The sequence below is a fragment of the Lonchura striata genome, chromosome 6 (assembly GCF_050655825.1).
Source record: "Lonchura striata isolate lonStrDom1 chromosome 6, ASM5065582v1, whole genome shotgun sequence".
Lineage (NCBI taxonomy): Eukaryota > Metazoa > Chordata > Aves > Passeriformes > Estrildidae > Lonchura > Lonchura striata.
This window is the reverse complement of record NC_140708.1, coordinates 5,122,819-5,133,944: the sequence shown is the minus strand read 5'-3', so window position 1 is coordinate 5,133,944 and position 11,126 is coordinate 5,122,819. Positions and strand designations below refer to the sequence as shown.

The window sequence follows — 11,126 nt, the reverse complement described above, 5'->3', positions numbered from 1 at the left end:
ACTACTGATAGAGTCAGAAAGCTGACACCCTGAGGAGTCAGGGTGTTGGTAATAGTCCAGTTAAATAGTGGCTGTTCTTCCTGGAGTGGCATATGAAATGCTGCTGAAGCGGTGATCTCTAGAAGGGTGGAGTTTCCTCTGAAGGTCTGGGGATGGAGTAGATGGGCCTGGTCTTCTGGGAATCCAGCAGAGAAGAAGCTGCTCCTCTGGGAATCCAGCGAAGGGGCTGCTTTGGTGTCTTAAAAATGCTGATTTTATGCAGGTAAGGATGCTTGGCTCCTCCCTCTGGGTGGAGCATCTCACAATGGGATGATGGAACTTTACCAGTCATGCAGTGAGACATTAATGGCCATTAAGAGATCTCCCCGAGGGAGACATTGTTCTTGGAAGAGATAAGAAAACTACCCAGCCTCCAACAGATGGCAAATGGAATACATGCTAATCTTACAAGTCAGGACAAACACAAGCATATTTATGTCAGCTATTTATAAGTTTAAGTTAACAACAGAAATATAAACTATATATTTTTAACAAAGTTACTTTAACATGACAAATATAGAATCCATTTTAATATTTGCAAAAAGCCAATACTATAATATATATCTATAACACAGTATTAATTTTTAATATTTCACCTGAAATCATTGTTTTCCAGTTGATTTTGATGTTGAAACCATTCAGTACAGCTGCTCTCCATACAAAGAAACATTTAGACATGTTTAATCTTACTGCCAGTAGGAGAGAATTTTCAATGATTTCTGCAGTTTGTAGTAGTAGTCCTAGAACTTGTGTGCTTCAGTAGTGTTCATCCAGCCACACTTCATGGAAAAACAGAATTTGCAAAAACAAAATGTTTCAAGTTTGATGAAAAGTGTTTCTATATTTTATGTTCTTGTGTGTGCCAGAGAAGATTTGGGTTTAAAAGATGAAAATCTGTCTCTGTTAAAAAAAAAAAAAGAGAAATTTTACTTCTGTGAAACCCAAATTTTACCTCAGATGTCTATGATTCCTTTTTTTATTTTTCTTTCCCCCTGAATGTGAATGCAATTTTCAGCAGCAGCTGGGCTGTGTGGGAAATGCTGTTGGGTGCCCACAAGAAAAGTTCCTCATGTTAGTGGAGGAGACCATGGTGAGGTTTCAGCATTTCCTTTGTCAGGTGGGGTCTGGAGGCCCTGAGGTGGCCTTGTCTCCTCCGAGATTTCGTGCCTAAGGAAGCAAAGGCTGATTGAATGTGCTTGATCCTCTCCTGTCTAATGGGGAGGAACAGCAAACAGCAGAGCTGGAATCGCCTTCTCTGCTCCTGATTTCTCCAGCCAACAGATCTCTTGGCTCTCCTGGGCCCAGAAGTCACTTTTCCTTTGGGATGGATGGCCTGAAGGCACCCAGGTGCTGCAGGGCAGCACTGCTTCAGAAATCCTTTTGCCTTGGAAGCATCCTTCTGCCTAAGAGCTGGATTTGGAAAAAGACAGTTGTAGTGAGGCCAGGGAGCTAACTCAGAAATGTCTGTAGGATCCCAAAGAAAAAGATCCCCAGAAAAGAGTGCAGTTATTTTTATCACAAAGTTCCTAGCAGAAGTTTCTGGGCTCCAGGTGAGCCATGGAATAGTTTAGCAGCATCAGAAACAGCACATCCACTCCTGGCCAGCAGCTCTCAGCTCTTCCCATGGCACTGGCAGTGGTTTCTGTCAGGATGTTTTACCCAGCAGAAATCCAAGGTAACCACAGGCTGTGACTTTATTTCCCCATACAGTGAATCTTGCTGTAATGTTCCCATTTAACTTCCTGCTAACCAGATGCAACTGCCTTTCTGCCTGTGGCTGTCCTCTCACAGCTGGGTCTCAAAGTCCAGAGATAAAATGCAGGAACTGTTACACCACAGGGATTCAGTTGCTCATAGAATCTCTAGCACTGCTGTAGAAAACTAAATATTTGCCTTGTAAAAGACAAATGTTATGTCAACACTGACAGCTGTACATCACAAAAAGATTTTCTGTTAGTCTGAACAAAAACTTCTTTATAAAACAGACTGTACATTGATGAGAATTATTTATTAGCAATTACAGTTGTTTTCTGTGAAAACCGCCATTCACTTGTGTTAAAATTTTAGAAGTTTAATAGTAATGAAAATAGTAATAAAAATTAGGACAATACAAGGCAATAAAAAGCAAAGAACTTCAGACGTCCGGGTGCCTTGCTCTCTGCCTCAAAGCACCCCTTGCTAACACAGGATTACCCCTCAGAGCAATAATCTCTTCCATATTCATATATCTCATACACGATTGAAACATTCCTTTCAAACTCGGGTGTTTCTGCTTAGTTTTAGCTTCCCCCCATCTTGTGAATCAATTTTCTTGGCTCCTCGAAGTCTAAGTGTTCCAGATAAGCAGGTAATAATTCTCTTGGAATCTTGGTGTCTTGTTGCTGTTATCTCTAGCCTAATGGGATATTGTGAAGAACTTCATTATTATCTTTTCCATTTCTTGCACTCATTACAAAAAATATCTTACATCACATATTTTAATATTATGCTATAGCCTAAAGACAGTATTTACCACACTACTTAAAAAAGATTAATACAGTACTACTTAAAAGATTAATACAGCATAAGTTTCCAACATAACACACATAATATGCATTTTAATACTTGTGAAAAGCCAATTATATAATGTGCATCTGTAACATTTTCCACTAAAATTTCCATGCATAACACAGACCCCTTTCAGTCTGAGAAGAAATCTGGATGAAAACTGTGTTTCAGAGTCACTGTCACCCCTGCAGAGAGGCCTGGAGCTTTCCTTACCCCATCCCAGGGGACTGTGAGCTGCCCTCCCCAGCAGCAGAGGCCACACGTGCCCTCCTCAGCTCAGAAGTCAAAGGTGCCCCTTGACAGAGCACGAGCTTCTAAGGCACTGGGGTAAGGAGTTGTTAGTTCCTAGCCCAGCATGCCATGGTGATGTGAGGGGTGAAAAATGCCACGTGTGCTGTGCACCAGCAGTGATGCTCAATCCATCTTTCCAGTGCTCTCCTTGGAGCTGGTCAGGCTCCTGGGGAAGACAGGCCAGCCAAAGGTGCTCAGTCTGGCCCTTGCAGGGTGAGGGGCAAGAAGCCAGAATCCAGCGTGGTCTCTTTGCCCTCTCCTGCAGCAGGATTTCTGAGAGGGACAGGACACGGTTTATATTTGGAGTGAAGGCTGAGCTGCCCCAGCCTCGGCCTCAGCCACGGCCTCAGTGAGGCCTTTGAAGCTGTGGCGCAGTCAGAAATTGGTCTGTGCACAGTGAGCAATTATGTTAAGGGGTAAGCAGAGAGCAATGGGCTTTCTGGCTGTGAGTTAGTATAGGCCTGCAGTGTGAAACTTTAACCACCTTAACACAAAGACAAACAATGTTTGCTTGCCAATGACAGTGTGCTCACAATTGTAAACTATATTGAAGTGTATATAAACGGCCATTTTATAAACAATAAACAGAAAACCTTTGATTAACCGCATTGGTTCGGATCTATGTCTGTCCTGTCTAGCTTGACGATCAATACGAGGTCTCTTGCATTATCTGGCACCACGAACAAGGGACTTGGAAGACCCCGATGAGTTCCCAAATCACCTTCATGGCAACGGGGGACTGTCTCCAAATCGTGTGAAAGATGGGACGGGGGACAAAGATGGCTCTGGATACACGGCTCCATGCATCCCACTGCTGTCCCTCCTCCAAAAACAGACGTAAATATGTATTTATATATATATATGTACATATACACCTGTGTTTGTGTATGTGTCACTACCCAGCTCTGCTGGCTGGAGCAGCTCCTGGCTCTCTGTGTACACTCTGCTCTCGTAAGGAGAAGAAGAAGAAGGAGAAGAATTTGCCTCTACCTATATATTTCCCAAAAGGTTGATGTAAAGTTGTGTGCAGTGATTTCCATCAAATTTAATAGTGTGAAGTTCCCATTAAATCCCCATAAACAGGGGTATCTGCAGTCACTGTGATCCACTGCTGTTCTAGGCCACGCTCCCCAAAAACTGCTGCCAGCAGAACGGGGCGCTAGGCCAAGTGCTAAACCTCTCTGGGACTGTGGTGCTTCCTCGGCCAGGCAGTTCCCTGTGCCAGCAGCGGTGGGTAACCACTGTAAGACTCAATTACCCTCTCAAATAATGACACACACGAGGCTGTGCTGTGCACGTTGCCTTCAGTGCTCAGCCCTCAGTGGGGAGGTCCCTTTCAGGTGCTGCTCAGCACTGAATGGGCTGTGCCAAGCGCAGAGTGAGAGCGGCTCACGCCAACAGAATGAAAGGCTGGGGAAAGAACCCAGAGACAGACTGCAGCATCCAGACTGGGTCAGAGATAACCAGAGAAGCTCAAAGGTTTCCCAGCAGTGGAGTCGAGCTTCCACCAGCTTGAAGATGAACTCACACATTAGGTGGGGAGATTGAACTGTATAGTTTATTAATGGAATTGTCCTGTTTTGTTAGATGAGAATTACAAGCATCTGTTGAGGGGAAGTACACAGGGAACCGTCAGAGGCATTGGAGAGGTTTCCTTAAGGACCAACAAGTAAAGTAGAACAAGAAATAGAGGGCAAAACCAGGTTGGCCCCTGTATTCCCCACTGAGAAGATTCCATAGCCCTGCTGTGGGCAGCAATCCCATAGGCATGGTAAGGTGGGGGCAAGAAACCACAGCAGAGCTCTGTCATTCCTCAGCTGCCTCTAAATACAACAGGGACTAGAAGGCAAGGCTGAGTTGGCCTCTGGACTCACCACTGAGATCCACCTGCCATGGGCAGCACCCCATAGGCACAGCAGATGGGGGTAAAAAAGCCATACCACAACTCAGTGGTGCCATTTGGACCATTCCAAGTAAGTGTGTCTAAAGAAACCCTGAGATGTTCTCCTTCTGTTCCACTGTCCTTGCCCATACCAACAGATGTTAGTGTGATTCATTAAAAATCAGAATTGAAAACAAGAGGTAATTTTTCAAGCCTCATGGTTCATAGGAAAGGAGAAGTGTGACTTGTTATAGATGACTCATGTGATGGGTGGCTCTCACAATGAAGAGATAGATATTATGTATATATTAGGAGAATTTTTGTAAATGTATAGAGCTGTTACTGTAACATGACCTCCCCCAGTCCCCTTTCCCCTGCCCCTGTAGCAGCCTCAGCAGCCAGGGCATTTGGGGAGGGCCGGCTTCTTACCAGGAGGGGCGACAGGACAGCACCTGAGCTGCAGTCGAGATGTAAGGAAGTGATCTGCACCAGTGCACGGCAGAGAAGGGGTTCACTGACACAACTCTGGGAGGGGCTGAGGGTATAAAAGGCAGAGCACCCATTTTGTAAATGTGCATGTGGCTGATAGCCCCAGAGAGCGCCAGCGTTGTAATTATTCCTTAGTATTGTATTTTTTTGCTATGGTTTAATGAGCATTTGAAATTTTAAAAGTGAGGGTCCTTTCTTGTGGGAACTCAAAATGTCTCTCAGACATTTTTAGAGGTTCCAGGCCGTGGTAAGACGCAGTCTGGACCCCGGCAGGCAGCTGGATTTAGCTGTGATTTCGAGTTTGAACCATGGAATGAATTACCAACTTTGAAGGTGGAACAAGCAGTCACAAAATGCTAGATAGTATAGTAAATGTAGTCACAAAGTAGAGGGAAAAATTCTTTAGTAGTGTACAGGGGGCTTTTAGTGCATGTACAGGCGGGTTTTTACTTTGTACATGGGGGTCAGAAGTTCTAAGATGGAGGAAAGTGGGCTGAACCCATCCTTCTTCTTTCTTCTTCCTTACCTCCATGTTCATGCTGATGTTGGCACTCACAGATTGGTTTAGAATAGAAAAACACTTGGTAACATAGGTAATAGGTATTGGGGAATAATTGTAAACATGTTATATGTAATATATCTTATAAAAGATAGCAGCAGCCCTGGGTGGGGGGGAGAGAAGAAGAAGACACTGGACAGTCAGGGTGTCAGGAGTGTGTGATTCTCTGCCTGGGCCGCTGACCAAAGGGCCGCAGCACGAGAACCTAATCTGTTAGATAACTAGCAATAAATCGTCTTGAGACCGAACAAGAAGAGGCTGCGGAGTTTTTCTTTGGGAACACGGGTTGGAGGAGAAGCTTTACCACCACACGAGACCCCAAACCAAACCCAGGGTTCTCACACTTTCTCACATCTTCCAAGGACCCTCCTAAAGTCTCAACTTCAGGCCAATTTGTGATGATTTCCAGGGAAATTTGCTTTCCCCAGTCAAGGTTGTTCTATAATGTTATAATTAGGGCTTTCACATTTATGTACTAACTTTGGCTTTTCAAGTTATTATTGACCACAAGAATCCTGATATACTACACATTGTAATTACTGCTTTTGATATAGTATAACCTGTCACTGTATGTTTGCAACATATAGCTTCTGTAAATAGGGCTGTAATAGATACCGTCTTAGAGCATAGAATAATAGAGACTGTGAAATGCTGAAATTATTGTTTCATGTAACTAACTCAGAAAATGATGCAAAAGAATTGATTTCCCATATTTGGGGACGTTCTTATCTGAAAGACACGATAATGGAATCAGAAACAAGACCACTGAAAAAAAAGAAGAATTATTGACCCTCATTATCAGGGAGTGAAAATACAAGAAGACAGAACCACAAGAAAACATAAAATATATTCATTTAATTAGACAAGATAGCATGAAGACAAGTCAAAGGTTAAAACCAAACAAAAGAACATGTTAATGTAAAGTCATAATATATAAACTTTTAAAATATTTATAAAATAATTTCTATGTCTATAAGAAAGGTATGTATAAAAACTTTTATAAGAAGGGTGAATAGAGAGCTGTGTTCCTCACATGTAATGAGGGCAATCCACTCACTCCAAGCAGCACCGCTGGCAGGATGCACCGCAGAGACTTTTCCCCTGAACACCCACCCCTGTGTTTGCACTGGGGATGGACAGGCACTGAGGTGACCCTGAGAGTCAGTGCAAGGCACAGGGTGCAGCTGAGGAAGGACAGCCCTGGGCTGGGCTCAGAGCTGAAGCTGGCACTGCCAACGTGGACAAGGTCCTTTCTGCAGCCCTGTCACAGGGCAGCTCGGGCCTTGCTGCAGACATACGGCTGCTCATTTGAGCAGTTCTCACTCCTCAATCTGTTCTCTGCCAGGAGCACACACGGGGAATTGCCAAAGACAGGAACCCTGCAGGGAGGAGCAGAGACAGCGCTGGTTCCCAGGGGAACACCTTGTGCCCCTGTCCCCCCAGGCCCTGCCCGGCTCCCTGGCACTCACCTGGAGCTGTAGCTGCTGCCGTCCCCCCAGTGCAGGCGCTCGCCCCGTCTGCGCAGCCCGATCCAGTAATCGACGTTCCCGCGGAGGCGGAAGAGCAAATCCTGCCCAGGAGAGAGGAGTGGGAGCTGCCCCGGCCCCTCGGGGGGACCCGTGCCCGGGGCTGCCCCTGCACGCCGGGGCTCCTTCCCTGCAAGGCCCCGGCACAGGGCTGCACCCCCAGCCCTACGAGCACCCAGCCTGGCCCAGGAGTGCCGCGCTCCCGCCCCAAATCCCTTTTCTCTCAGCCCCGGTTAGCTCGTCCTGTGGCGAGGGTGGGCGATTGAGGCACCCTCCGCCACTCGCAGCTGGGGTTTGGAGAGTGCCTTTGTGGGTTCCGGGCAGCGCTAGCAAGCCTCGCGGTGGTAAATGAAGAGCGGATCCTGCTGGGGGCTAAGTCCGAGTTTATTGTAGCCCAACAGGGCCAAATGTCCTAGAACGGTGCCAGCCAACAGGAACAAGCACAAGGTGCTTGCACTGGCTTATAAACTGTAAGGGAGGGGTATCCAACGACCAATGGGGATAGGGATAGGGGGTGGCTCCGGGATGGGGGGATACAACGTGGTCCAATGGGGGAAGGATATGGGGGGAGCCCCAGGTCCTCGCCCAATCACGCGGTGCCCTGAGTAGAAGCTTCTGGATGGATGGGAAGGGGCACCGAGTGATAGACAAGGCACCCGGGGGGGGTAAAATGCCTCTTTCAGGGTGACGGATAGATACTGGGAAGGCGGGAAGGGAGGACAAGGCGGGAAAACTGGGGATAAACCAAGTTGCACACGGGGGTACAAAGGAATAAACCAATACATAATACAGGGATAATAAAACATACAAATAACGCAACTCCACACAGGAGCACCCCCAGGCTCCCCTCAGCCACCCCACACCGCCCGCAGCCCCTCACTCACCATGGCCTCATCCTGGAGAATGGCCAGGGAGGCCCTGAGCTCCGAGCACCGTTCCTGAGCCTGATCCCAGCTCCTGGAATCCCTTGACAAGTAGTAGCAGACCCCATTGGACCCAACCCAGCCAGGGGGACAGCACTGCAGAATCTCAGTTGTGACTGGAACCTGTGGTGCTGGAGGGGGAAGAGGAGAAGGTCTGAGGATTCCCCTCTGCAGGGAGCAGGGACCCCGCTCTGCCCCGAGGGGCTGGGCCCAGCCTGCTGCCCCTCCCTTACCTGACTGCACAGCCAAGGCCACCCCCAAAGCCAGCACCAGCACCAGGAGCAGCAGAATCAGCACCGCCGTGAGCACGGGACGGGAGCTGAACCATTCACCTGGAGCAGGAAAGAGCTGCTGGCTGCCAGAACCAGACCCGGCCCTGCAATCTGCTCACCCCGTGCCCAGGGAGCACAGCAGGGACCCCTCAGCCACTGTGCCCCTCACTCAGCTGGCAGCCAGAGAGCCAAGAGCCTGGGCACAGCCAGGGACACAGCTGTGGGGACAGCCAGGGACACAGCTGTGGGGACAGGCTGCAGCAGGAGAACTGCACAGCCTTGGGGGCAGCTGGGGCTCTTGGTTCCAGCCACTGACGGGGCCCAGCAGAGCTCGAGGCATCTTCCAGACATCGGGAAACAGCCACACACCTGCCAGCCCTGGGCCTGGGATGTGACACTTTCCCCTCCCTAGAGGCCACAGGGTGGCCCTGCACTCACCCAGGCATCTTCTGAGGATCCTTTTGTGTTCATTATTGGTTGCTGATGTGCCCTGGGGACCCAGGGGCTCCCTCACACTCCCACCACTGCTGCAGAATCCATTCTCCACATCTTCACACTCACAAATGGCATCTCCCTGCTCATGCCAAGTGGCTTCTTGTGCTCCAGGCAGGTGTGGAACCCTGGCTGCTGGTCCCTCCTGGAGATGCTCGAGCTTCTTCACAACTCCATGAGTGCAGCACAATTCACCCTTCTCCAGCACACAGCCCTCATCTCTCTGCCAGGAACAAACAGCACCTTTCTCCCAGTCCATCAGGAGTGCTGACAAAGCCTCTCGGAGATCGCCTCGGGAACAGCTTTACACCCGCGGTGGTGGCACCCTGAAAGGGACACGATGCGAGGTCACTGCTGGTGCCGGCCCCGCGGGACACCGAGGCTCAGCAGGGCGGTGCCGGCTCTGGTCGCTGCTGCGGCCCCGGCTCGTCCCCAGCGATCCGGGCAAGGAGGAGAGCGCGGGCAGCCGCTCCCTCCGCGATCCCAGCGCAGGGGGACCCGGCGGAACCCGGCACAAGGAACTCGCCAGAACCCCCCTGGCCCTCAGCGCGGCCCCTCCGCCCGCAGCGAGCCCCGAGCTGGGGCAGAACCGACCGCGTGTTCCGGCGGGGGTTGAGCGGTTTCATCCGTTTGAACTTTCCGCCAGAAGAAAGCAGCCCATCCCAGCAAGGGGAGGGCGGAGCGAGCGGGGAGGTGCGGTCACGTCCCTGATGTCCCGTTAAACCCGCCCTACGGAATAGGGCCCCACGACGTTGGATCTGGTGAAGAACCGCAGCCCCGGGGAAGCTGCTTCTGGGGCTCTCAAGAGTGAATTCTGGCAGGGATTCCCGGGCCGGGCTGCGCCTGGCCAGGTGCCCGGGCCAGCAAAGCCGCTCTGTGCCTCTCCTCCTGCCCCGGGCAGGCACAGAACACAGCAGGGAAGGCTCCAGGGTCGGGAAAAGGCCGGGGAGAGATCACTCACCGGTCACCGGAATAGGAGACACGGCTGGGGGAATTATTGGAATTTAGTATCGAACAAATCATCGCAAGAGCACGAGAGGTGGAGCAGCAGGGGTTCCAGCCTCGGAAGCAGGACTCTGCCCTCGGCCTCTCGCAGCTGCCCGAGGGGGATAAAGGATCCCCCGGGCCCCGAGCAGCGGCTCTGCCCCACCATGGGGATGTGTCCCCAGCCCAGCTCCGGGCCGGGCTCGGAGGGCCGAGCGCGGAGCAGGCGCTGAGCTGCTCCATGGAGCTTCCAGCCCCGCTGGGTGCGGCGGGCGCGGCACCGGCAGTGCCGGGCGTGCGGCGGCATCGCTCGGTGCTGGCGGCGTTTGCAGCGCCGAGGGATGGGCTGAGTCCGGCCCGGCAGCGCCAGCCCGTCGCTACCGAACTATTGCAGCTTCATGCCTGGTGCCTCTCTCCATGTTCCCTCCCAGTGTTCCAGGATCTCTTCCAGTGCTCCCATCGGCAAAGCACTGGGGGCATTGCGTGGTCTGCTGCTGAAGAGGCGAGACTTGAGCTGTTGGGAGGGAAATCCCGACTTGGGAAAAGCATTTCCTGCCCCGGGGCCCGAGTCCCGGTCCCGCAAGCGGCGGAGGGGGCTGGGCTGAGAGCGGCCGCGCCCCGGGCACGACGAGTTCGCCGCTGCCGGGTTTTTCTCACGTCCCTCCCTTTTCCCGCAGCCTGAGCCTGTCCTTCGGCCGCGTTGGCAGAGCAGCCTCCCTCCGTCGTGCCGCAGAGCTGCCCTCGCTCCTTGCGAGGCGGGCTGGAAGATCGCCGGGCGGGCGGGGATGGCAGCGGCGGCTGCAGCCGGGAGAGCGGCGGGGCTGCCGCGGCTCCGCGCGGGGCTTCGGGCCCGGGCAGGGCTGAAGGGGACGGAGGCTGCGGAGACGCGCTTCGGGACGCCAGGCTTCTGCAGGTGGGGCTGAGGAAGCAGGAAGCTTTGCTGGTTGCTTAAATAAGGGAATTACCTTATTTGTACACAGGCAATACATTAGTGGTTCTGTGCTTCCTGTTTGTGCTACAAGCATTGTAGGGTTTGAGTTTAACTATACTTCAGAGAAGGTGAACTGGGAAGTATTATTTATAGTTGGAAACTGTTTTTGCACTTAAGTTTGTACATTTTTT

The 11,126-nt window shown here is 51.0% G+C and overlaps 1 protein-coding gene across 4 annotated transcripts; it reads right to left on the bottom strand.

The window, feature by feature from the left end:
* Positions 1–6,635: 6,635 nt before the first annotated feature.
* On the bottom strand, positions 6,636–10,613 carry LOC146767013 (uncharacterized). Of its 4 annotated transcripts, XM_085583924.1 has the most exons (6): positions 9,615–10,613; positions 8,967–9,346; positions 8,490–8,588; positions 8,218–8,387; positions 7,277–7,377; positions 6,636–7,186 (listed from the first exon to the last, which is right to left on the bottom strand). In XM_085583924.1, exons 2-6 carry the CDS (start codon positions 9,277–9,279, stop codon positions 7,072–7,074), a joined length of 798 nt encoding a protein of 265 aa, XP_085440050.1. In that variant the 5' UTR covers positions 9,280–9,346; positions 9,615–10,613; the 3' UTR covers positions 6,636–7,071. The 4 variants fall into 4 exon arrangements, with proteins under 4 accessions (XP_085440050.1, XP_085440049.1, XP_085440047.1 ...); XM_085583923.1 differs by having other exon boundaries at positions 8,218–8,588; positions 9,982–10,118; XM_085583921.1 differs by having other exon boundaries at positions 8,218–8,588; positions 9,615–9,750.
* Positions 10,614–11,126: the final 513 nt, after the last annotated feature.